This window comes from Selaginella moellendorffii, unplaced genomic scaffold, assembly GCF_000143415.4.
Source record: "Selaginella moellendorffii unplaced genomic scaffold, v1.0 SELMOscaffold_65, whole genome shotgun sequence".
NCBI classification, from domain to species: Eukaryota; Viridiplantae; Streptophyta; class Lycopodiopsida; order Selaginellales; family Selaginellaceae; genus Selaginella; species Selaginella moellendorffii.
Genome location: NW_003314326.1, coordinates 947,665 through 972,658, shown reverse-complemented (window position 1 = coordinate 972,658; position 24,994 = coordinate 947,665). Strand labels below are relative to the sequence as shown.

Here is a 24,994-nt window from a genome sequence, read left to right as displayed (position 1 = left end):
TTGCATATTTCGTTCGTCAAAACTCCCACAGCATAAACTTGATCTTTGCCACCTGAAGAAAATAGACACTCAGCCGTAAGAGAGAAGAACATAACAAACGAGCCTGATAGATTCAGAGCTAATTCCTTCATCAAGGATTGTGCAAACCTCTTGTTCTTGAAAACTAAGTCCACCGCATTGCAAACAATGACTATCACCATTTGGTCTTTAGCCTGCAATTCATATTATCATACACATGATAAAACGCAGGTGTATACCAGAAGTCTTGAAACCGTAAAGCTCGCGGTTTGCGCCACGAGAACGCTCAATAGCAACTCAGGGACCTCCACATGTTCCACATCGTTGCTCAGAGTAGCCAGAACTTTTAGTGAACTAGCTAAAAACATTGGGGAAGGCCGAGCCGACTGTGTTTGACTGTTAGAAACAGCAACAGGTGTGAAAAATTACGCACCAGATGTTCGGACATTGGCTTGGCCAAAAAATGCATAACTACGTCGATATCTCCAAGCTGGAATAGGCTATGGGACACCACACCCAGTATTATCCAGTGTTTGTTTCTCTCGTCAGCAGTTTCTGAAAAGAGTATAAATTGCCCGAAAAGAAAAAAGGAGATATTTACCCTGTGCATGCGAGCACTCCACCACCAGCGTAAGAAGGAAACTGAAAAAGTTTGCAACTTCAACCCGCCCTTGAACAAAGGATACTCGAACCACTTCTAACAAGCGGACCAAAGTTTGCAGATCCATGTCCGGAGCTGCGAGTTGAGGTTTTCCAGGTTAGAAGATGTAAGCCATAATGCGCACTTACACAGACAGCCAGCTAACAGTGCTTTGAGAAAGAAAGGTTGGAAGCCGCTACAATACGTCGACTGCAATCTCTTGGCAGTTCCTAGGAAGCTTAATAAACGGACCGTACAAACACTTGTCTGGAATGTGAAAAGTTAGTTTCTATGCTAGATTTAGGAGACGCAACGGAACCTGGCGTTTCCTTGGCTGGTAACACAGAGCAGAAAAACGGTATCATTGCCGATTGAGGCATTCCAAAATCTGTTGCTACTGCAAACTTTCCAAGGCGGAGTAGCATCTCTAGGACAATCTGCAAAAAAGAAAGAGAAACATTACGATGCGAATGGCCTCTTGACACAAACCTTTGAAGATGCAAGTTGATTACACTTGAGCTCCCAAAGAAGCCTGGAAAATGAGACCAGCCATTTCTTACTGAACTGCTCAGCAACAGAGGGAGCTTGGGTTTCTTTACGGTCCTGACTTCCCTGGTGAAATCAATTTATAAGAGCGATAACAAAATAGAAAGAGGGGGGAAGGGAAAGAACGCACTCTTCCTGGCCTTGCACAGGCCGTGGATGAGAGCGCTGTACACCACCTCGTTTGAAGAAGGGCCTCGAGCTTCCATCGACTTGAAGATCCGGACTGCCGCTCCAATCCTCCCGGCCTTGGAGAGGCCGTCGATCATGGTGCTGAGAGTTACCACGTCGGGAACGCAGCCTTGGGACGTCATCGTCTTGTAGACCGAGGAAGCTTGCGGGATTATCCCGGCCTGGAGGAGTCCCCCGATGAGAGCAGTGTAGCAGACGGTGTCGAGAGCCAGTCCCCGCGAAGCCATCTCTTTGAAAAGCTTGTAAGCTTCGAAGGATCGCTTCTCCTTGCCGAGGCCATCCATGAGTGAGGTGTAAGTGACCACGTCCGGCGTTCAGCCATTGTCGACGATCTTGCGAAGGAGATCGATGGCTTCTTTGAGCCGTCCCATCTTGCAAAGACCATTGAGGAGAGCGTTGTAGGTGGCGATGGTGGGAGTACACCCATTGGCAGTGATCTTCTCCATCAAAGCCACGGCCTCTTGGATCTTCTTGTTCTTGGCGAGTCAGTCCACAATGGCGGTATAGGTGTGGATGTCGATCGTGCAGCCATTGGTCGTGGTCTCCTGGGCGAGGGAGTGAGCTTTGATCATCATACCTGCCTTGACGAGGCCATTGATGAGGATGGAGAACGTCGCAACGCTCACTGGCATGGATCTCCTCACCAAGTCTTACGATTTCAGGCTCATTTCTGGTCTGCTGCTTTCAGAGGGTGTGCGAGTGTTCCTAGTCAGCAAGAATGTTGATTACTTAGTAGCCGCTGGGTTTCACAAAAGTATCTTAGGAGGGATATTGACCTCGTCATTGTACTGCGCTTCCCTAGGTTATAACATTTGCTATCGGAGGAGGCAGCCGCCAAAGCTTATAAAGGACCTGTTCATACATCTCATATTCCATGGGCTCCAAGTGGGTAGTGCAGCTGTAACATTTGGTTTCTCCTTGCTCGGCTCAAGTCAGGAGACTACAAACCCATCTCATCGTCGGATGCAGGGCAGGTGGCCAACTTTGTGTATGGGATCAGGCTGTTCTACATTCTGACTTTGGTGGAGTCATCAGTTTTCTTGGCGGTCAAACTGGACTCCTTCGTGTTGTGGCTGAGAAGTATTGCAGGGGAAGCTCATACTTGCACTCCATGTTGGCCCACGTGTACATGAGGCGTTTATGACAGAAGCATTAGGTGTAAATCTTTTCACTTATGTCATCAATAATTTTTTGGATGGTGTGTAAGAAGAATGCAGCTCCGATCACCAGAAGGTACTGGAGCTCCTTTGCTGGAACATACCTGATCAAGCTAGAACCTTCGGAAGTATCAAATGCATGATTCAGCGCATTGTTCTCGGAACACGTAAAAAAAAACTAAGGCGTATTAGAGGATGTATTAGCAGGTAACTTCTTATTAGCTGTGCGAGAATTTGGAATAATTCCTTTTGTGGACGGTGACGTAATCAAATTCCTGGTCACAGAAGCACCAGTGGGCTTCCTTCCTCGTGAAGCAGTTTCCAAGCAAGCATCCGAGTATCTAATTAGATCCATTATTGACGGAAGCGACGACGAGATCAAAGCCCAAGCGGCCTGGACATTCTTAAAGTGGTGGAGGAATCCGAGAGTTTACCGGAGCTATGCTTTTGATCCTGCAGATATCTTTCACAGGATTTTCATTGAGAGGCGACAGGTGTCATTAGATGGAGGCGAGCTTGAAGCTGTCGCTGGATATGAATCAGTTGCTGGTCCTATTAGAACAGTCTTCAGTATGAACGTTCCGAGGTCAGATATCATGAACAAGTTTTTGAGTAGGGTGGACTTCAGCAAACTCAAGAACAAGCAGAGCACTATCGACCTGTCCGGGATTGTCCCTGAGGTTATTGGTGCCGAGTCAAAGCTCATCGACTTTGTAGTTGGGCTGGTGGCAGCTTGGATATGGTTCATGGATGAATCCACTTTCCAGAAGGTGATCTCCAACTTGACTAAAGAGGACCTGGGCATGCTCAAGAAGAATACTTGTATTTACGAGGCTATACTGTCATCTGACAAGGGAGAATGGTTTCAGAACAAATAACACGACACGGACTAAATCATTGTTGTTGTTTATCTTTCCATTCAATATCGTTAATCAGCTTCTCCCTCGCCCAACATGCCAAGAAAGACTTTCAGTTTTCTTCTTGGCCGCGGGAGGAGGAGCTGTTTGAGTGAGTAGAATGCTACGATGGAACGCCATGGCGAGTTCGATCCACGAGCACCGCTGTCTGCCTATCACAGCTTTGAGAGCATCACTGTCACAACCGTGGCGAGCGTATGCATGGAAGATACGTACGCTGTCCTTGAGAAGCAGTCGCGAGCAGCGGCTTCAATCAGCATGTTACACAGGCACGAGGAGAAGATCCAGGTGAGTAAAGAAGTAGAGGCAATTCGGACGGCTTCTTTCACCGAGGCGTTTAATCTTGATCCTCGCTGGGATGCCGAGGATGACGGCGGCTTGAACGAAAAGAGCTTCACCATCAGTGGTGAAGAAAAAAACTGATGCCACCATCGCCAAGCCCGGAAAATCGACTGACCTTTCCAGGATGCGGCAGATGAAGCTCAAGCACAGGGTTCCCAAAAGCCACGGAACACCCGAGCTCTTTGCCACAGCTTAAACTAGGACTTGCGATCCAAACGCATCTCGGATGCTGATCTCTAAGTGGAAAAGCTGCTTGGACTTAGCTTGGTCCATGCGTGCCTCCTTCAAAATTGTCTGCGACACAAAACAACGTGTATGTGAAACATGTTCATAGTAGCCGTACCTTTACTGCTCGAAATATCTCACGAACATCTGAAAACTCGAGGTGCTTCTGGATCGCTTTTTGCTTGCATATTTCGTTCGTCAAAACTCCCACAGCATAAACTTGATCTTTGCCACCTGAAGACAATAGACACTCAGCCGTAAGAGAGAAGAACATAACAAACGAACCTGATAGATTCAGAGCTAATTCCTTCATCAAGGATTGTGCAAACCTCCTGTTCTTGAAAACTAAGTCCACCGCATTCCAAACAATAACTATCACCATTTGGTCTTTAGCCTGCAATTCATATTATCATACACATGATAAAACGCAGGTGTATACCAGAAGTCTTGAAACCGTAAAGCTCGCGGTTTGCGCCACGAGAACGCTCAATAGCAACTCAGGGACCTCCACATGTTCCACATCGTGGCTCAGAGTAGCCAGAACTTTTAGTGAACTAGCTAACAACATTGGGGAAGGCCGAGCCGACTGTGTTTGACTGTTAGAAACAGCAACAGGTGTGAAAAATTACGCACCAGATGTTCGGACATTGGCTTGGCCAACAAATGCATAACTACGTCGATATCTCCAATCTGGAATAGGCTACGGGACACCACACCCAGTATTATCCAGTGTTTGTTTCTCTCTTCAGCAGTTTCTGAAGAGAGTATCAGCAGTTATAAATTGCCCGACAAGAAAAAAGGAGATATTTACCGTGTGTGTGCGAGCACTCCACCACCAGCGTAAGAAGGAAACTGGAAAAGTTTGCAACTTCAACCCGACCTTGAACAAAGGACACTCGCACCACTTCCAACAAGCGGACCAAAGTTTGCAGATCCATGTTCGGAGCTGCGAGTCGAGGTTTTCCAGGTTAGAAGATGTAAGCCATAATGCGCACTTACACAGACAGCAAGCTAACAGTGCTTTGAGAAAGAAAGGTTGGAAGCCGCTGAAGTAGTACAGCAATCTCTTGGCAGTCTCTAGGAAGCTTAATAAACGGACCGTACAAATACTTGTCTGGAATGTGGAAAGTCAGTTTCTTTGCTAGATTTAGGAGACGCAACGGAACCTGGCGTTTCCTTGGCTGGCAACACAGTGCAGAAAAACGGTATCATTGCCGATTGAAGCATTCCAAAATCTGTTGCTAAAGTAGAGCCAGCTACTGCAAACTTTCCAAGGCGGAGTAGCATCTCTAGGACAATCTGCAAAAAAGAAAGAGAAACATTACGATGCGAATGCCTTGACACAAACCTTGAAGACGCAAGTTGATTACACTTGAGCTCCCAAAGAAGCCTGGGAAATGACACCAGCAATTTCTTAGTGAACTGCTCAGCAACAGAGGGAGCTTGGGTTTCTTTACGGTCCTGACTTCCCTGGTGAAATCAATTTATAAGAGCGATAACAAAATAGAAAGAGGGGGGAAGGGAAAGGACGTACTCTTCCTCGCCTTGCACAGGCCGTGGATGAGAGCGCTGTCCACCACCTCGTTTGGAGCCAGGCCTCGACCTTCCATCGACTTGAAGATCCGGACTGCCGCTTTAATCCTCCCGGCCTTGGAGAGGCCGTCGATCATGGTGCTGAGAGTTACCACGTCGGGAACGCAGCCTTGGGACGTCATCGTCTTGTAGACCGAGGAAGCTTGCGGGATTTTCCCGGTCTGGAGGAGTCCCCGGATGAGAGCAGTATAGCAGACGGTGTCGAGAGCCAGTCCCCGCGAAGCCATCTCTTTGAAAAGCTTGTAAGCTTCGAAGGATCGCTTCTCCTTGCCGAGGCCATCGATGAGCGAGGTGTAAGTGACCGGCGTGCAGCCATTGTCGACGTTCTTGCGAAGGAGATCGATGGCTTCTTCGAGCCGTCCATCTTGCAAAGACCATTGAGGAGAGCGTTGTAGGTGGCAATGGTGGGAGTACACCCATTGGCAGTGATCTTCTGCATCAGAGCCACGGCCTCTTGGATCTTCTTGTTCTTGGCGAGCCAATCCACAATGGCGGTGTAGGTGTGGATGTCGATCGTGCAGCCATTGGTTGTGGTCTCCTGGGCGAGGGAGTGAGCTTGGATCATCATACCTGCCTTGACGAGGCCATTGATGAGGATCGAGAACGTCGCAGCGCTCACCGGCATGGATCTCCTCACTGTGATCGAAGTGATCCATTGCTGCGAGGACCTTGCCCGACTTGCACAGGCCGTGGAGGACGAGATTGTGGGTCTTGAGCGACGGCGCCACGCCGTAATCCTCCTCCATCTCCTTCATCACCGCGAATGCCTCCTCGTCGCGAGCCAGGCAGTAGCCGGTGACGAGGACGTTCCAGGTCTCCACATCCGGCCGAAATATCGTCGCGAGCTCGTTCTTGAGGAGATTCCCGGCCTCCCTGTGGCGCTTGGTCCTGGCAAACACATCCAGGAGCGCGTTCCCCGTGTGGACGCTGTGCTGGAAGCCGAATCGAGGGGAGGAGAGGCACTGGAAGAGCTCCCAGGCGAGATCGGCGTCCTTGAGGCACTGGAAGATCTTCACCACGGCGTCAGTGGAGATTTCCCGGCGTAGCCTGCCCAGCGCCGCCTCGATCGAATGCCTGGAAGAGGAGGAGGAAGAGTGGAGCATCTGCGCGAAATCCCTGTAGCTCCAGACGCCCGCATTGGAGGAAGCGGCAAGATCGTCCGCCTCATCCTCGGTGGATTCCTGAGCTACCGGCTGCGTGGCGATCGATCTGGCGCGGCTGGGTACCTGTGCAATGCGCGATAGCCGGGCAATGCGCGAGCATCCAAATCTTGCCGCCATTCATACACCCTAACCCCTAGGGCTTTAGGGCATCTTTTGTGAGTAAGATTCTTATTCTCTTAGGGCTCATGCGATGGACGAGGACGACGATGGAGGAGGTACTGGATCGCTGTTCCTGGACGAGAAGTAAGCTACTAGGATTTAATCGATTCTATCATCCACTGCTAGCTACGTTGAGCAGCGCATTTCCATCGGCCATCACGAGATTCCTGTGCTCAGCCTACAATGCTCTTCCAGTGAGTGTGTTCTTTCGGTTCCTCTCTTTCAATGCGATAGCTCGCAGCGGATTACGACCTCACTGGCCAGATAATCTGGCCTGGCACCGAGCTTCTCCTCAACTACATTGTGGATCATAGCCAAATTTTTCAAGGAGCTTCGATCATTGAGCTGGGCTCTGGTGTTGGTATGAAGTTCTTCGCATGGTTTTCTCTTCTTTCTCTCTCTCTTTTTTTTTTTCTAACACTTGTTTTTTTTTTCATGGTTTGTAGGAGTGACTGGCCTTTTGTGTGGAAGGATTGGCTGCCGCAAAGTCGTCATGACTGATCACAATGACATCGTTTTAAAGGCAGGAATTTTCATGCATGGTTTCTTAAAACAAGTTTGGGGATCGCTGCTAGATCATGAGGAAAAACGTGGCGCTTCAGCAGGACACGGCGTTGCTATCGCGTGAGTTCTTTCTCACTGATATATGAGAGATCTCGTTTGTTTGTTTTTTTTTTCTCCTCATTGCAGGGATTGCCTGTGAAAAGCTTGAGTGGGGGAATGAAGAACAGCTCTCTCTCATCCTTGACAAGCATCCGGAGGGATTTGACTACATCCTTGGGGCCGACATTTATATCCTTTTGATGGAAGCTTTTTGACTCCAAGTTTCTCCTTGAACAGATCCTATCACGCTACCAGCAATGCAACATTCCTCCGCTAATGAGGACTGTCAACAAGCTTTTGCAACACCACCACTGCCGCAAGTTTTTTCTTGCTTACATCTCTCGCATACAAAGGTTATTTTGCTTCTTCTTTTGTGTTTTCTTGAATCTTTTCTTTCTTTTTTTTAGCACTGATCGAGCATTCTTTAACGAGGCGTCTGAGCACAACCTGGAGTTGCGCGAGGTGGAAGTGTCGAGAACCAGCCCAGGTGATGGCATTTACAGCGGTGTGATTTACGAAATCATTCTCAAGCGAGATTGTCACAATTGTCGTACCTTTACTGCTCCAAATATTTGAGAACTCGAAGAGCTTCTCAATGGTTTCAAACTCCTCTGGAAACGTTAGCAGTGAACCAGAGAAGATGGTATGCCATTAAAGGCTTGGAAACTACACAGCAAACAGTCTTTGCGAAGACTATGTTGGTATCTATATGGTATTAGTAAACGTAATTGATCTTTTCATTACACACTTGATGATCTGAGTTTTGAATCTCCTTTGCTTGCATTTCAAACTAGTCTTTTGAGCCTTGGATCCTTTGCTTGCATTTCAAACTAGTCTTTTGAGCCTTGGATCTCCTTTGCCTGCATTTCAAACTAGTCTTTTGAGCCTGGAATCTCCTTTGCCTAGATTTCAAACTAGTGAAGGATCTATTGCTGAGCAGCAACCTTGTAAAATAAGCTGCCACGAAACATTTTGTTGTTTTGACCCCTCAAAACTCCAAGATGCACTGTCCTGTTACATTGTTCTTTGCTTGCATTGTCTCATACTCAAGGGAATCGTGCTTTCGTGTGCTATATTTGTTACGATACTGCGACAGCTTCCCAAATCCCTGCTTGTAATTGCGTTGGTGTACATCGCCGTGACATAGCTGTAGAGCAGCCGAAATTACAATGGAGAATGATACAGCAATACCAGTTGGGGGCTCAGATGGGATCACGGAAGAACATCAAAAGCTTACGAGGAGAGCACAGAGATTGGTGAGTCTGTCAGTGCACGTGAAATATGTGGCTCTAGTATTGGCAGCCTTGGAGCAGGGTGCAACATACATAGGGCAAATAGCGTTCGTGGGTGCCACAGTGATCCTGCTGGGGGGTTATGTCTCTCAGCTGAAGTCTTACGATTTCAGGCTCATTTCTGGTCTGCTGCTTTCAGAGGGTGTGCGAGTGTTCCTAGGCAGCAAGAATGTTGATTACTTAGTAGCCGCTGGGTACCACAAAAGTATCTTAGGAGGGATATTCACCTCGTCATTGTACTGCGCTTCCCTAGGTTATAACATTTGCTATCGGAGGAGGCTGCCGCCAATATTTATAAAACAGGCGTCCATACATCTGATATTCCATGGGCTCCAAGTGGGTAGTGCAGCTGTAACACTTGGTTTCTCCGTTGCTCGGCTCAAGTCAGGAGACTACAAACCCATCTCATCGTCTGATGCAGGGCAGGTGGCCAACTTTGTGTATGGGATCAGGCTGTTCTACATTCTGACTTTGGTGGAGTCATCAGTTTTCTTGGCGGTCAAACTACTGGGTTGGGACTCCTTCGTGTTGTGGCTGATATGTATTGCGGGGGAAGGTGAACTTACAATGCATGTTGTTGCCCCACGTGTACATGAGGCGTTTATGAGAGAGGGATTCAGTAAAGCATTAGGTGTAAATCTTTTCACTTACGTCATCAATTGGTTTTTGGATGAAGAACACCAAGAACGCAGCTCCGATCACGAGGAGTTACTGGAGCTCCTTTGCTGGAACATACCTGATGAAGCTAGAACCTTTGGAAGTATCAAATGCATGATTCAGCTCATTGTTCTCGGATCACCATATCATGAAGGACCAAGGCATACTGCAAACAAGATTCTAGCAAAGGTTGTATTAACACCAGGTCAGTTACACAACTTCGTATTAGCTGTGCGAGAATTTGGAATAATTCCTTTGGCGGTTGTGGACGGTGACGTAATCAAATTCCTGGACCACATTGTCACAAAAGCACCAGTGGGCTTCCTTCCTCGTGAAGCAGTTTCCAAGCAAGCATCCGAGTATCTAATCAGATCCATTATTGACGGAAGCGATGACGAGATCAAAGCCCAAGCGGCCTGGACATTGTTAAAGTGGTGGAGGAATCCGAGTGTTTACCGGAGCTATGCTTTTGATCCTGCAGATATCTTTCACAGGATTTTCATTCATAGGCAGTGGTCAATATCTAAAAGACAAGTAAGCCATTCCGAGCTCGAAACAGGTTCGGGATATGAATCAGTTACTGGTCCGTTTATAACAGTCTTGAGTAAGAAACATCAGAGGTCAGGTATCATGAACAAGTTTTTGAGTAGGGTGGACTTCAGTAAACTCAAGAACAAGCGAAGCACTATCAACCTGTCTGGCATTGTCACTGAGGTTATTGGTGCCAAGTCAGAGCTAGACGATATTGTAGTTGGGCTGGTGGCTGCTTGGATATGGTTCATGGATGAATCCACTTTCCACAAGGCAATGTCCAACTTGAGTGAAGCGGAGCTGGGCATGCTCAAGAGGAGTCCTCGTATTTACGAGGCTATACTGTTATCTGAGAAGGGAGAATGGTTTCACAACAGACACACACTATCTTTAGAAGGTAAGGGAGTTTATATAGCTGGTCTCTAGCCAGTAACCACCATTTTCTAACACGAAGTTCTTGTAATTCACAAATACAATATGTACTGTACACAGGCATTGGTACCACATCTGGAGATCGACGTCACAGCCAACAACACTGAGTATCAAGCTTGCTCCTTCAGTCAGTCGTCAGTATGGACATGGGAGGAACGTAGCCTCTGCCGGTCATCTCCAGGTAATAAAAATGAGCTCTGTCGATCCTGTTTGCTGTGATCATCCCATTGAGCAGTGCGTTGTAGGTGACGCGATCGGGCCTCCACCAGCGAGTCATCTCCTGGTACACGGGTTCACCTTTGCCGACTTGATGAGCGTGCTGATTATCGAGTTGTAGGCGTAAGGGTGCGGCATTCCTTCCTTCCTGATGGCGTTGAAAAGCGACACGGCCTCGTCGACCCGGTTCGCTTTGCAGAGATGGAAGATCAGCCTGGTCCGCGTCTGGCTGTTTGCAACACCGCTCCTCTCCATCTCGTCAAAGAGCATGCAGCCACCTTCGAGCTTCCCCGACTTGCAGAGCCCGTCCACCAAGCTGCTGTAGACGAAGCTGTCCGGAGGGCAGCCTCTCTCCTTCATGTGCTGGAAGTATAAAGAGGCCTTGGTCAGCTGGCGGCGCTTGCAGAGGCCGGAGATGAGAGTCCCGTAGGTGACAACGTTTGGCGAGCAGTGGCTAGAGCTCATGTCGTCGAAGACTCCACAGGCAGCGTCGGTGTTCCCGGCCTTGCAGAACCCCGATACGAGAATGTTGTACGTGTAAACGTCGGGCTTGCATCCGGCCTCGAGCATTTCGTCGAAGAAGGCCCGTGCTGCCTCAACGTCGCCACTCTTGCAAAGCCCGTCGATGAGGATGTTGTAAGTGATGGTGTCCGGGGTACAAAACGCCTTCTTCATCTGGGCCAGCATCTCCAGCGCACAGTCCATCTTCCTGGCCTTGCACAGGCCGTGGATGAGAGCGCTGTACACCACCTCGTTTGGAGCCAGGCCTCGAGCTTCCATCGACTTGAAGATCCGGACTGCCGCTCCAATCCTCCCAGCCTTGCAGAGGCCGTCGATCATGGTGCTGAGTGTTACCACGTCTGGAACGCAGCCTTGGGACGTCATTGTCTTGTAGACCGAGGAAGCTTGCGGGATTTTCCCGGCCTGGAGGAGTCCCCGGATGAGAGCAGTGTAGCAGACGGTGTCAAGAACCAGTCCCCGCAAAGCCATCTCCTTGAAAAGCTTGTAAGCTTCGAAGGATCGCTTCTCCTTGCCGAGGCCATCAATGAGCGAGGTGTAAGTGACCACGTCCGGTGTGCAGCCATTGTCGACGATCTTGCGAAGGAGATCGATGGCTTCTTCGAGCCGTCCCATCTTGCAAAGACCATTGAGGAGAGCGTTGTAGGTGGCGATGGTGGGAGTACACCCATTGGCAGTGATCTTCTCCATCAGAGCCACGGCATCTTGGATCTTCTTGTTCTTGGCGAGCCAATCCACAATGGCGGTGTACGTGTGGATGTCGATCGTGCAGCCATTGGTCGTGGTCTCCTGGGCGAGGGAGTGAGCCTGGATCATCATACCTGCCTTGACGAGGCCATTGATGAGGATCGAGAACGTCGCAGCACTCACCGGCATGGATCTCCTCACCGTCTCGAAGTGATCCATCGCCGCGAGGACCTTGCCCGACTTGCACAGGCCGTGGAGGACGAGATTGTGGGTCTTGAGCGACGGCGCCACGCCGTAATCCTCCTCCATCTCCCTAATAACCGCGAATGCCTCCTCGGGCTCGCGAGCCAGGCAGTAGCCGGTGATGAGGACGTTCCAGGTCTCCACATCCGGCAGAAATGTCGTCGCGAGCTCGTTCTTGAGGAGATTCCCGGCCTCCCTGTGGCGCTTGGTTCTGGCAAACACATCCAGGAGCGCGTTCCCCGTGTGGACGCTGTGCTGGAAGCCGAATCGAGGGGAGGAGAGGCACTGGAAGAGCTCCCAGGCGAGATCGGCGTCCTTGAGGCACTGGAAGATCTTCACCACGGCGTCAGTGGAGATTTCCCGGCGTAGCCTGCCCACCGCCGCCTCGATCGAATGACTGGAAGAGGAGGAAGAGTGGAGCATCTGCGCGAAATCCCTGTAGCTCCAGACGCCCGCATTGGAGCAAGCGGCAAGATCGTCCCCCTCATCCTCGGTAGATTCCTGAGCTACCTGCAGCGTGGCGATCGATCTGGCGCGGCTGGGTACCTGGGCAATGCGCGATAGCCGGGCAATGCGCGAGCATCCAAATCTTGCCGCCATTCATAAACCCTAGCCCCTAGGGCTTTACTAAGATTCTTATTCTCTTAGGGCTCATGCGATGGACGAGGACGACTATGGAGGAGGTATTGGATCGCTGTTCCTGGACGAGAAGTAAGCTACTAGGATTTAATCGATTCTATCATCCACTGCTAGCTACGTTGAGCAGCGCATTTCCATCGGCCATCACGAGATTCCTGTGCTCAGCCTACAATGCTCTTCCAGTGAGTGTGTTCTTTCTCTCTCGGTTCCTCTCTTTCAATGCGATAGCTCGCAGCGGATTACGACCTCACTGGCCAGATAATCTGGCCTGGCACCGAGCTTCTCCTCAATTACATTGTGGATCATAGCCAAATTTTTCAAGGAGCTTCGATCATTGAGCTGGGCTCTGGTGTTGGTATGAAGTTCTTCGCATGGTTTTCTCTTCTTTCTCTCTCTTTTTTTTTTCTAACACTTGTTTTTTTTCATGGTTTGTAGGAGTGACTGGCCTTTTGTGTGGAAGGATTGGCTGCCGCCAAGTCGTCATGACTGATCACAATGACACCGTTTTAAAGGCAGGAATTTTCATGCATGGTTTCTTAAAACAAGTTTGGGGATCGCTGCTAGATCATGAGGAAAAACGTGGCGCTTCAGCAGGACACGGCGTTGCTATCACGTGGGTTCTTTCTCACTGATATATGAGAGATCTCGTTTGTTTTTTTTTCTTTTCCTCATTGCAGGGATTGCCTGTGAAAAGCTTGAGTGGGGGAATGAAGAACAGCTCTCTCTCATCCTTGACAAGCATCCGGAGGGATTTGACTACATCCTTGGAGCCGACATTTATATCCTTTTGATGGAAGCTTTTTGACTCCAAGTTTCTCCTTGAACAGATCCTATCACGCTACCAGCAATGCAACATTCCTCCGCTACTCAGGACTGTCAACAAGCTTTTGCAACATCACCACTGCCGCAAGTTTTTTCTTGCTTACATCTCTCGCATACAAAGGTCACTTCGCTTCTCTTTTTGTGTTTTCTTGAATCTTTTGTTTCTTTTTTTCAGCACTGATCGAGCATTCTTTAACGAGGCATCTGAGCACAACCTGGAGTTGCGCGAGGTGGAAGAGTCGAGAACCAGCCCAGGTGATGGCATTTACAGCGCTGTGATTTACAAAATCATTCTCAATGGAGAGTGATACGCTTGTGACATTTCGTTGGCTCACACTTTTACTGCTCCAAATATTTGAGAACTCGAAGAGCTTCTCAAGGGTTTCGAACTCCTCTGGAACGTAAGCGCTGAACCAGAGAAGATGGTATGCGATAAAGGCTTGTAAAGCTTACACGTCCTTCCAGCTAACAGTCTTTGCGAAGACTATGTTGAGATCTATATGGTATTAGTCAACATAATTGATGTTTTCATTACACATAGTTGATGATGTGAGTCTTGAATCTGCTTTGCCTGCATTTCAAACTAGTCTTTTGAGCCTTGAATCTCCTTTGCCTAGATTTCAAACTAGTGAAGTATCTAATGCTGAGCAGCAACCTTGTAAAATAAGATGCCCAGGAAACGTTTTGTGTTTTTTTTCCCCTCAAAACTCCAAGCCGCACTGTCCTGTTACATTATGCTTTGCTTGCATTGTCTCATACTCAAGGGAATGGTGCTTTCATGTGCTATATTAGTTTACGACACCTTCCCAACTCCCTGCTTGTAATTGCGTTGGTGTACATCGCTGTGAGCTGTGACATAGCTGTAGAGTGGCCAAAATAAAAATGGACGTTGAGTTGAGAGCGAGAGCTCAGAGATTGGTGAGTCTGTCAGTGCAAGTGAAATATGTGGCTCTCGTATTGGCAGCCTTGGAGCAGGGTGCAACATACATAGGGCAAATAGCGTTCGTGGGTGCCACAGTGGTCTTGCTGGGGGGTTATGTCTCTCAGCTCAAGCCCTACGATTTCAAGCTCATTTCTGGTCTGCTGCTTTCAGAAGGTGTGCGAGTGTTCCTAGTCAGCAAGAATGTTGATTACGTAGTAGCCGCTAGGTTCCAGGAAAGTACCTGGGGAGGGATACTTACCTCTCCATTGTACTGCGTTTTCCTAGGTTGTCGCATTCGCTATGGGATGGAGGTGACAAAAATGATAAAGGACCTGTCCATACATCTGATATTCCATGGGCTCCAAGTGTGTAGTGCAGCTGTAACATTTGGTTTCTCCCTTGCTCGGCTCGAGTCAGGAGACTACAAACGCATCTCGTCGTCGGATGCAGGTCAGGTGGCCAACTTTGTGTATGGGATGAGGCTGTTCTACATTCTGACTTTGGTGGAGTCATCAGTTTTCTTGGCGGTCAAACTACTGGGTTGGGACTCCCTCGTGTTGTGGCTGATAAATATTGAGGAGGACCCTGAAGCGCATATACTTGCCGTCCATGTTGGCCCACGTGTACATGAGGCGTTTATGAGAGAGGGATTCAGTAAAGCATTAGGTGTAAATCTTTTCACTTACATCATCAATTGGTTTTTGGATGAAGACCAAGAATGCAGCTCCGATCACGGGACTTTACTGGAGCTCCTTTGCTGGAACATACCTGATGAAGCTAGAACCTTCGCAAGTATCAAATGCATGATTCAGCTCATTGTTCTCGAAACATCATATCATGAAGGAGCAAGGCATACTGCAAACAAGATTCTAGCAAAGGTTGTATTAACACCAGGTCAGTTACACAACTTCGTATTAGCTGTGCGAGAATTTGGAATAATTCCTTTGGCGGTTGTGGACGGTGACGTAATCAAATTCCTGGACCACATTGTCAGAGTAGCACCAGTGGGCTTCCTTCCTCGTGAAGCAGTTTCCAAGCAAGCATCCGAGTATCTAATCAGATCCATTATTCACGGAAGCGACGACATGATCAAAGCCAAAGCCGCCTGGACATTCTTAGAGTGGTGGAGGAATCCGAGAGTTTACCGGAGCTATGCTTTTGATCCTGCAGATATCTTTCACAGGATTTTCATTGAGAGGCGACAGGTGTCATTAGATGGAGGCGAGCTTGAAGCTGTCGCTGGATATGAATCAGTTGCTGGTCCTATTAGAACAGTCTTCAGTATGAACGTTCCGAGGTCAGATATCATGAACAAGTTTTTGAGTAGGGTGGACTTCAGCAAACTCAAGAACAAGCAGAGCACTATCGACCTGTCCGGGATTGTCCCTGAGGTTATTGGTGCCGAGTCAAAGCTCATCGACTTTGTAGTTGGGCTGGTGGCAGCTTGGATATGGTTCATGGATGAATCCACTTTCCAGAAGGTGATCTCCAACTTGACTAAAGAGGACCTGGGCATGCTCGAGAAGGATACTCGTATTTACGAGGCTATACTGTCATCTGACAAGGGAGAATGGTTTCATAACAAAGAACATGCCACGGACTAAGTCATTGTTGTTTATCTTTCCATTTAATATCGTTAATCAGCTTCTCCCTCGCCCAACATGCCAAGAAAGACATTCAGTTTTCTTTTTGGCCGCGGGAGGAGGAGCTGTTTGAGTGAGTAGAAAACGCTACGATGGATGGCGAGTTCGATCCACGAGCACCGCCGTCTGCCTGTCACAGCTTTGAGAGCATCACTGTCACAACCGTGGCGAGCGTATGCATGGAAGATACGTACGCTGTCCTTGAGAAGCAGTCGCGAGCAGCGCCTTCAATCAGCGTGTTGCACAGGCACGAGGAGAAGATCCAGGTGAGTGAAGAAGTAGAGGCAATTCGGACGGCTTCTTTCACCGAGGCGTTTGATCTTGATCCTCGCTGGGATGCCGAGGATGACGGCGGCTTGAACGAAAAGACCTTCACCATCAGTGGCGTTCAGGAGCTTCACGATCTTCTCGAGACAAAGAAAAAGGACGTTGATGATCCTCGGGACATCTTCAGCACCAGCAACGCCACAGCTACCTTCGATCCATCGCATCTTAAATTCCTGGAATGGAAGAGGTAAGTCGCTAGGAAGCTTTTTAGAAAATCACTTACGGTTTCTTGCCAGGAAAAACGCGCAAGCTTTAGAAGCGAAGGAGAATGACGAGAGGGACAGGCTTGCAAAAACTCTTTGCGCTGCCGAGGAGCACAAACGAGAGCTCTTTGCAAAACGGAACGCAGAAGTCGAAGCTAGCAAAAAAGCAAATCGTGAGAAGGAAAAGGTCGTCAAGAAGATAGATTTTATGTTTTAAACTGACCTCTCTTCCTCATGCAGGTATCGTTGGAGTCCCGAGAAGAGCTCCATGCGAGGGCACCACTAAATTACTGGGGTGCCGTCTCAGAACTAATCTCCACCAAGCCGGCTGTGGAGAAGAAAAAAACTGATGCCGCCATCGCCAAGCCCCGAAAATCGACTGACCTTTCCAGGATGCGGCAGATAATATTAAAGCTCAAGCACAGGATTCCCAAAAGCCACGGAATACCCGAGCTCTTTGCCACAGCTTAAACTAGGACTTGCGATCCAAACGCATCTCGGATGCTGATCTCTAAGTGGAAAAGCTGCTTGGACTTAGCTTGGTCCATGCGTGCCTCCTTCAAAATTGTCTGCGACACAAAACAACGTGTATGTGAAACATAAAGTTCATACTAGTCGTACCTTTACTGCTCGAAATATCTCACTAACATCTGAAAACTTGAGGTGCTTCTGGATCGCTTTTTGCTTGCATATTTCGTTCGTCAAAACTCCCACAGCATAAACTTGATCTTTGCCACCTGAAGAGAATAGACACTCAGCCGTAAGACAGAAGAACATAACAAACGAACCTGAGAGATTCAGAGCTAATTCCTTCATCAAGGATTGTGCAAACCTCTTGTTCTTGAAAACTAAGTCCACCGCATTGCGAACAATAACCATCACCATTTGGTCTTTAGCCTGCAATTCATATTATCATACACATGATAAAACGCGGGTGTATACCAGAAGTCTTGAAACCGCAAAGCTCGCGGTTTGCGCCACCAGAACGCTCAATAGCAACTCAGGGACCTCCACATGTTCCACATCGTGGCTCAGAGTAGCCAGAACTTTTAGTGAACTAGCTAACAACATTGGGGAAGGCCGAGCCGACTGTAATTGACTGTTAGAAACAGCAACAGGTGTGAAAAATTACGCACCAGATGTTCGGACATTGGCTTGGCCAACAAATGCATAACTACGTCGATATCTCCAATCTGGAATAGGCTACGGGACACCACACCCAGTATTATCCAGTGTTTCTTTCTCTCTTCAGCAGTTTCTGAAAAGAGTATCAGCAGTTAGAAATTGCCCGAAAAGAAAAAAGGAGATATTTACCGTGTGCATGCGAGCACTCCACCACCAGCGTAAGAAGGAAACTGAAAAAGTTTGCAACTTCAACCCGACCTTGAACAAAGGACACTCGCACCACTTCCAACAAACGGACCAAAGTTTGCAGATCCATGTCCGGAGCTGCGAGTCGAGGTTTTCCAGGTTAGAAGATGTAAGCCATAATGCGCACTTACACAGACAGCAAGCTAACAGTGCTTTGAGAAAGAAAGGTTGGAAGCCGCTGAAGTAGTACAATACGTCGACCGCAATCTCTTGGCAGTCCCTAGGAAGCTTAATAAACGGACCGTACAAATACTTGTCTGGAATGTGAAAAGTTAGTTTCTTTGCTAGATTTAGGAGACGCAACGGAACCTGGCGTTTCCTTGGCTGGCAACACAGTGCAGAAAAACGGTATCATTGCCGATTGAAGCATTCCAAAATCTGTTGCTAAAGTAGAGCCAGCTACTGCAAACTTTCCAAGGCGGAGTAGCATCTCTAGAACAATCTGCAAAAAAGAAAGAGAAACATTACGATGCGAATGGGATTAAATGGCGTCTTGACACAAACCTTTGAAGACGCAAGTTGATTACACTTGAGCTCCCAAAGAAGCCTGGGAAATGACACCAGCCATTTCTTACTGAACTGCTCAGCAACAGAGGGAGCTTGGGTTTCTTTACGGTCCTGACTTTCCTGGTGAAATCAATTTATAAGAGCGATAACAAAATAGAAAGAGGGGGGAGGGAAAGAACGTACTGAAAGGAGAATTTTGGACATTGCAGTAAGGCATCCAAGTTTAATACTAGATTCTGGAGTGCTGCGATCGAAAGCATTTGTTATGGCCTGCAAGACAAGACGGTTGGTCTTCGAAACAAATAAGTTCACCGTTACCGACTTGTAACACTTTGAACTTCCAGTTAATGTCAGCATAGTCAAACACAAGAGGAGCAAATGCTAGCAAGGATTTTATGTAGGGATCCAATGCTTTGTTGTGGCTCGCAGAAAACGAGAACAGGGACAACGACAGCAGCTACAAAATGGCACCGAAGATCAGAAAAAAATGACAAACAATAACAAAATTCGCAAACCTTTCCTAGCAAAGCACCCTCGTAATACTGCAGGACGTTAGTAAAATCGAAGTCGTGCAATCCAGCAACAACAAAGTGCAAGATCGTCTCGCATATCCCGGCATTGAGTGCACACAAGCATTCTTCAATCTGGAAAGAAAGTTGTTATGATGCGAGCAATACTCCAACAGCCCCAAACCTTGGCAATGGTTCGAACTGCAGGAGCTGACATTGGAAAACTGGCCATTAGTCGACTCGAGCATGGCAAAAGAAACCTGTGTCTCAGCTCCATCTTCATCTGACAACTCTCCGGCGAGCGTTCTAGCCACTCAAAAAGTAGACATAGGCATCTGGTTATTGAAACCATGCAATCCAGGCTCACGGCATCAGGCAACGGACTGGAGCAGACGGTTGGCGCCAGTTCAGCCCAGCATTTTAGAAGGGCGTCCACTAATGAAGCGCTTATGTCAATCCATTTCGTGCCGGAACCTACAACAGTTTTGTTTGCTCTTAGAACATGCAACTTAAGCATTATGAAGACAAAGAATCTTACCGCTAGAATCGACAGAGCTTGTAGCGAAAGATTTCTCTGAGATGTCAGCAGCGATGCTGTTGTACCCATGCAACGGCCTCAGCGTCTGTAAGTCGTACTTTTGCGACCACCTATGACACGTTCCAATCGTACAAGTTGTGTCGGACGAGCCAGAAGTGCTTACAACGGATAAGACGCGTGTTAAGCTGCCTACAACCGTAAGCGTTGCATTTGGATCGAAGTTATGCGAGCCACCGAAACCAAGGAAATGGTTATAATGGTCAAATATCTAAATATCAAGGGGGTTAAGAGAATCAAAAGAGAAATCTCTCATACCTGGCTAGTGTACATAGGAATTAGTAATGATGAATAGTGCTGAAGCAAGAGATCGAGAAAGGCAAACGCGTCTAAACGAATATCGTTTGCCATATGTGTCATAGCAGTCCCCAAGTGAGCCATCACTATGGAAACAATGGGCTTCATAACACTCTGTAGCACAAGAAAAATTTTGTTTTGAGAACTCGCAGCACCTTCAACAGTTTCATACCTTCGAAACGCTGGAAAATGTTTCTCGTAGCACCAACAATAACGCATGTCTCACAGCTTTGTCCCCATCAGTAAAACGAGAAGTCAGTTTCTGGATCGTAGTTATGGCATTGCATTCGAGCTCCTTGGGATGCCTCGAGAACAAATCCTTTATTCCCATCAAAGCGTCTGCCAGGAAAACCACGACATATAAAACCAACTCATCGAAGAAAAAAAAGAGAGAAAAGCTTGCCTTTCCGGACTCTCGCATTGTAATGAGCAATCTGATTGAGAAGCTCTTTCAGCGTTTTGTTCCGCTGGTTCACAGCCAATCCATCCTTGTCCACCTTCACACTTTGTTCGTGCAAAACAATCTCTGTCGACACAAACCTCTGGATTTTAGCAGCAAAATGAAGAGCATAGAGGACAGAAGAAACGCACTCTTCGACTTAAACTCGACCTTAGTCGCGTTCTGAGGAGCAGGGATCTTCCGACCAACCTTGTGCTTCACTTTCTACACAAAATCCACGAAAATGCAGGCCGATCATCGTGAAATTCCAGGGAAATCTTACCTTGAAGTCGATTCCAACGCCGGACCGCTTGCTCTTGGTCTTCTTCTTGCTCCCAGCGGCCGGCGCCATGGCGCAAAAACCCTCAAGAGCCCTAGAATGGGTTTAGGGCTCCCCTGTTTTGACAAGAAACTAGGTTTTTAGGACAGGACAGGTGTGAGGAGAGAGAGAGAGAGAGAGAGAGAGGGAAGAGGAAGCTATATCCGGCGATTTGTGGAAGGGTTTAGGAAAATGCGCGAGTAGAGGCAACAAGGCTGTGGCGCTTTCGATCGGAGGATTAGGGTTTGGGGAAGAGCGCAGCGGTGATGGCGCTCATGCGCGCCGCCGTTGGTGTGGGGCGCCGGAGGCTCCTCTCGCATTGCAGCTGTATGGCCAATGGATCGCATCAGGGCGGCGTGTGGGAATTGAGGATGCGCTGCTTCTCCTCGTGGTTACATCATCACCATGAGGCGCAGGATTATCTCAGGTGAGGGTCAGATCTAGCTCGATTGCAATGCGATCGGTGACTCGATTCTCTTTTTCTTGCTTGTCCCAGGTCAACTATGGTTTTTAGATTTGGTCCGCCTGGACAGTACGTTTCGAGGCGTTTCTACGCTGATAGTATGCTCCTTTTTCTCTCGATTCTATGCTTGACTGATCATGTTTTTTTTTCCTGTCTAGTGCCTTCGCATCAGCCTCTTGGAATGCCGTCTCTTTCTCCAACCATGACACAGGTGTGTAGGCTTTTCCTTTTCTTTTCCATCGCTTTTTTGTATGAAAAGGCGGCTGTTTTCTTTACAGGGAAACATAGTGAAATGGAAGAAAAAGGAGGGTGACAAGGTTACTGCCGGAGATGTGCTTTGCGAAATTGAAACGGTAGAGCTTTTCATTGGGATGATTGTTTTCTGGAATGCCTGACCAGCAAATTTCAGGATAAAGCAACAGTTGACATGGAATGCATGGAAGACGGCTACTTGGCTAAGATCGTATTTTCGGACGGTGCAAAAGACATAAAAGTTGGACAGGTATGCTGATTTGGTCCGTCTTTCTGGCTTGAGCCGAGTCGCCTTTGCAAAACATCCAGATTATAGCCATAACTGTCGAAGAACAAGGGGATATTGATAAGTTTAAAGACTACAAAGCTGACGCTCCTGCTGCACCTCCGAAGCCCGCTCCCAAGGAAAGCCCTCCTCCACCGAAACCCACAGAAAGCCCAAAACCGGCTCCGTCGCCCAAGCCTGCTCCAGCTGCATCTGGTGATAGGATCATAGCCAGCCCCAACGCTAGGAAGTATGCTCAGGATAACCAAGTAAGAAGTTGTATCACTTTTCCTTGCTTAATTGGTATCTTTCAGATATCTCTATCAGGAGTAGCGGGGACGGGGCCTGGAGGTCGGATCGTCAGAGCGGATGTAGAGGGCCTGAAAGGTGAGTACAAATTCAATTTTGTTCTATTGGAAAGCTTCTAATTGTCGTTTTTATAGGTGGCCAGCAAGTACAAGAGCCTCGGCGTGCTGAAACGCCTGGTGATTCTACTTCGCTGGACTACACGGATCTACCAAACACACAAATCAGACGGGTAAGCGACAGTGGTATCTTTTATAGAAAATTTAAACTTCCATCTGTTTCAGGTCATTGCTCAACGCCTTCTTCAATCAAAGCAAACGATTCCACATTATTATTTGACCGTGGATGTTCGTGTTGACAAGCTCCTTGCGTACGTTACTGATCGCTTTTTTGTTCTTTTCCTTTTGGTGCTAATACTCTGAGCTTATGCAGACTAAGGACTCAGTTGAATGCCAAGCTGGAGAAGGAGAAAAGGAAAAAGCTTTCTGTTAACGATTTCGTTTTGAAGGTAAGTTTTTCACAGTAGTATTACCTGCACTCAGCTAATCAGGCAGTTCATGTTAGGCTGCGGCGTTAGCGCTGAAGAAGGTTCCAGAGTGTAATAGCTCGTGGACTGACGAGTTTATCAGGCAGTAAGTGCAAACGTTACCGGTGGTCTATTTCTTTTTTCTCATTTTGTTCCTGTTTTTACAGGTTTCACAACATAAATATCAGCGTTGCTGTACAAACGGAGCGGGGTTTGATGGTTCCAGTTGTAAAGGTAAGCTGCGCTTTAGTTTTCTCTACTCTTTTTCTCATTCTACTCGCCATTCCAGGATGCTGATAAGAAAGGGTTGGGAGCTATTTCGGACGATGTAAGAACGTTGGCGGAGAAGGCTAGGGAGAACACACTGAAGCCTAGTGACTACGATGTAAGCGTTTGCTTTGCATGATACTTGAAACGCTCATGAGTCCCTTGGTGTCGCAGGGTGGCACGTTCACGGTCTCGAACTTGGGTGGACCATTTGGTATCAAACAATTTTGTGCTATCATCAATCCGCCACAGTCGTGCATTCTTGCCGTCGGCACGAGTAAGTTTTCAACGTCTCAGGCGCCATTTCCCAACTTTGATATATCTTCGATCGTTTTGTTTGTAGCTGACAAGAGAGTGATTCCTGGTGAGAACGATGGCGAGTACACAGCGGCTACATTCATGTCTGCTACTTTGAGCTGTGATCACAGAGTTGTGGATGGTAAGTTTCGTTTTCTTCTTTCGGTTCGATTCACAAGATCTGAGCGAGGGATTGATCTATTTCGTCAGGCGCAATTGGAGCGCACTGGCTCGGTGCGTTCAAAGGCTACATCGAGGACCCCATGACTTTGCTACTATAGTGGAGCTCTGGCGATGGCGATAAGAAGGAAATAAAAATGGACACGAGAAAATAACCGCGACTCGAACTGGGTAAATTTTTTTCTTTCTTTAAAGCTTTTTCGAGGACTTGGCTCAGATCGGCATTTGTGAATTTTTCTTCGTCAATAAAAACCCATTGGAGCTATGTACGGCAAATACGCATGATGTTGTACGGAAGAAGTTTCCGAAGAACCCTAAATCTCTAATGTGGAAGAAAATGCCGACCTAGATTTTGATTTTCTATGGATCAGGCGGGTGTCTCTCTGGGATCAGCGTACAAGGCGCTGGGATTGACCCCGAGCGCGAGCGCGAGCGAGGTCAAGGCGGCGTACAGGCGCTTAGCTTTGAAATGGTAGAGTTTTTTCTTCTGGTGGAGCGGAGTAATCCATTCTTCTCTATCTCTCTCTCTTTCTTTCGCAGCCATCCCGATTTGAGCCCCAACAATCACGGAGAATTCCAGCGCCTCTCGGCCGCGTACCAGCGAATTATAAACAGGGCTCCACAGGAGGAGCTCCAGATCAACACGAGCCACTTTGCTAGCGGCGGCGGAGGTGGCGGCGGCGAGGCGGAGGAGAGGTTGCGATCGTTTGGCTACCGCCAGGCGAATCGCTCGGAGCAAATGCCGATCATGCGGACGGTGTTTAGCCGGCCTGTGACGGTGGGAGTGTTCGCCACCATCGCCTTCGCGATTTGTGGCGGAGGAGTGGTGGCGTTTAGCTTGAGCCGCCAGGACAAGCGAAGAATCGGAGTCATCTCCAGGAATACCGATCAAGAGCTCGTGAGTGTCAAACAAAACTTTCACCTCGTTTTTCTCCTTGTGCCTCTGATGGGGTGATCTTTTCTCTTTTCTCACAGGTTGCTAGCTAGCTCGATTTCGCGAAGCTCTTGGAGAGGACATGGCAGTGCGGCGGGTCGATCCGGTTGTAGTAGTTTTGGATCGTGTCCACGATTTGGAAGCCGGCTCGCTGGTAGAAGTTGATGCCTTCCTCGTTGTTGATCTGGACGTGCAAGTAGATCTCTACGATCTTGGGGTCTTGCTGACACAAATCCAGCACGGAATTTAGCAGCTTGGTTCCTGGATCTCACACGAAAACGAAGAAATTCATGAGCTACCAGAGTGAGAAAAGAGAGAAGAAATTTGGAAATCCTTCCTATCTTACCAATTCCCAGGTTCCTGTATGGAGCGAGAACTCCCAGCGTCATAATGTAGATCTTCGTTTCGCTTTCTTTCTTCTCCACGCGACAGGCAATGTTTCCAACGCAAATATCGCCATAGTACGCTGCAAGTAGGAGAAAATTGCGATGATTCCAAAGAGAACGAGAGGAATCTAGTCGAAGAGCTCCAAAGAAGAGATTTGGAGGCTTACCTAGCTTGGTGAAATCGCCGGACGCGAGCGCGTCCGTGTAGTAGTTGTCTTGATACTTGACAGGGAAGATCGCGGCATTGAGCTTCTTGAGCAGCATCATGTTCTTGTCGCGGACATTGTCGAAGGAAACGGACACATCGAGCGCGGGAGCCATGGCTTCTCCGCCTCCGCGCGCCCCAAAATATTTCTAGGGTTCTTGGGGACAGAGAAAGGGTTTAAGCAAAAGATT

The 24,994-nt window shown here is 48.1% G+C and overlaps 7 protein-coding genes across 10 annotated transcripts; 3 read left to right on the top strand and 4 right to left on the bottom strand.

Moving 5' to 3' along the window:
• Positions 1-16: 16 nt before the first annotated feature.
• On the bottom strand, positions 17-12,718 carry LOC9648950. The gene is given in 13 exon segments (XM_024690122.1): positions 17-52; positions 258-414; positions 637-754; positions 978-1,190; positions 1,335-2,029; positions 3,684-3,886; positions 4,153-4,428; positions 4,668-4,734; positions 5,034-5,215; positions 5,360-5,424; positions 5,569-6,907; positions 8,571-8,699; positions 10,750-12,718. Coding segments are annotated over 13 exon segments (5,283 nt in total). The 5' UTR covers positions 12,553-12,718.
• LOC112351717 lies at positions 3,441-4,493 on the bottom strand. Its single transcript, XM_024690087.1, has 4 exons — positions 4,474-4,493; positions 4,320-4,421; positions 4,153-4,268; positions 3,441-4,103 (listed from the first exon to the last, which is right to left on the bottom strand). Exons 2-4 carry the CDS (start codon positions 4,414-4,416, stop codon positions 4,002-4,004), a joined length of 315 nt encoding a protein of 104 aa, XP_024545855.1. The 5' UTR covers positions 4,417-4,421; positions 4,474-4,493; the 3' UTR covers positions 3,441-4,001.
• On the top strand, positions 6,937-8,299 carry LOC112351713 (protein-lysine methyltransferase C42C1.13-like). Of its 2 annotated transcripts, none has more exons than XM_024690081.1 (8): positions 6,937-7,033; positions 7,076-7,143; positions 7,191-7,310; positions 7,399-7,472; positions 7,525-7,573; positions 7,640-7,741; positions 7,800-7,905; positions 7,960-8,299. In XM_024690081.1, the coding sequence occupies exons 1-8, from the start codon at positions 6,981-6,983 to the stop codon at positions 8,126-8,128; spliced, it is 741 nt and encodes a 246-aa protein (XP_024545849.1). In that variant the 5' UTR covers positions 6,937-6,980; the 3' UTR covers positions 8,129-8,299. The 2 variants fall into 2 exon arrangements, with proteins under 2 accessions (XP_024545849.1, XP_024545848.1); XM_024690080.1 differs by having other exon boundaries at positions 6,938-7,033; positions 7,396-7,472.
• Positions 12,719-12,769: 51 nt separating the features above from the next.
• LOC112351716 (protein-lysine methyltransferase C42C1.13-like) lies at positions 12,770-14,130 on the top strand. The gene is made up of 8 exons (XM_024690086.1): positions 12,770-12,840; positions 12,883-12,950; positions 13,004-13,123; positions 13,204-13,280; positions 13,333-13,381; positions 13,446-13,547; positions 13,606-13,711; positions 13,766-14,130. Exons 1-8 carry the CDS (start codon positions 12,788-12,790, stop codon positions 13,896-13,898), a joined length of 708 nt encoding a protein of 235 aa, XP_024545854.1. The 5' UTR covers positions 12,770-12,787; the 3' UTR covers positions 13,899-14,130.
• A 2,894-nt stretch (positions 14,131-17,024) lies between these two features.
• On the bottom strand, positions 17,025-20,812 carry LOC9649103 (testis-expressed protein 10 homolog). 2 transcript variants are annotated; one of them, XM_024690071.1, is made up of 19 exons: positions 20,687-20,812; positions 20,556-20,628; positions 20,368-20,490; positions 20,137-20,303; positions 19,926-20,078; positions 19,611-19,878; positions 19,257-19,546; positions 19,079-19,207; positions 18,886-19,020; positions 18,747-18,833; positions 18,561-18,683; positions 18,366-18,498; positions 18,188-18,313; positions 18,000-18,134; positions 17,822-17,943; positions 17,628-17,774; positions 17,474-17,582; positions 17,307-17,422; positions 17,025-17,254 (listed from the first exon to the last, which is right to left on the bottom strand). In XM_024690071.1, exons 1-19 carry the CDS (start codon positions 20,753-20,755, stop codon positions 17,153-17,155), a joined length of 2,607 nt encoding a protein of 868 aa, XP_024545839.1. In that variant the 5' UTR covers positions 20,756-20,812; the 3' UTR covers positions 17,025-17,152. The 2 variants fall into 2 exon arrangements, with proteins under 2 accessions (XP_024545839.1, XP_024545840.1); XM_024690072.1 differs by lacking the exons at positions 17,025-17,254; positions 17,307-17,422 and having other exon boundaries at positions 17,474-17,575.
• A 40-nt stretch (positions 20,813-20,852) lies between these two features.
• Positions 20,853-24,373, top strand: LOC9648948 (dihydrolipoyllysine-residue acetyltransferase component 2 of pyruvate dehydrogenase complex, mitochondrial). Of its 2 annotated transcripts, XR_002994257.1 has the most exons (19): positions 20,853-21,149; positions 21,219-21,283; positions 21,344-21,396; positions 21,464-21,538; positions 21,595-21,687; positions 21,747-21,971; positions 22,017-22,089; positions 22,146-22,240; positions 22,293-22,378; positions 22,441-22,516; positions 22,573-22,640; positions 22,702-22,768; positions 22,824-22,919; positions 22,976-23,078; positions 23,145-23,240; positions 23,309-23,449; positions 23,496-23,750; positions 23,819-24,176; positions 24,254-24,373. XR_002994257.1 is itself a non-coding variant. In XM_024690079.1 (16 exons), the coding sequence occupies exons 1-16, from the start codon at positions 20,989-20,991 to the stop codon at positions 23,377-23,379; spliced, it is 1,503 nt and encodes a 500-aa protein (XP_024545847.1). In that variant the 5' UTR covers positions 20,853-20,988; the 3' UTR covers positions 23,380-23,543. The 2 variants fall into 2 exon arrangements, 1 of the variants encoding a protein (XP_024545847.1); XM_024690079.1 differs by lacking the exons at positions 23,819-24,176; positions 24,254-24,373 and having other exon boundaries at positions 23,309-23,543.
• On the bottom strand, positions 24,178-24,956 carry LOC9648947 (N-alpha-acetyltransferase 50). The gene is made up of 3 exons (XM_002984976.2): positions 24,766-24,956; positions 24,559-24,678; positions 24,178-24,473 (listed from the first exon to the last, which is right to left on the bottom strand). The coding sequence occupies exons 1-3, from the start codon at positions 24,917-24,919 to the stop codon at positions 24,262-24,264; spliced, it is 486 nt and encodes a 161-aa protein (XP_002985022.1). The 5' UTR covers positions 24,920-24,956; the 3' UTR covers positions 24,178-24,261.
• Between the last annotated feature and the right edge of the window lie 38 nt (positions 24,957-24,994).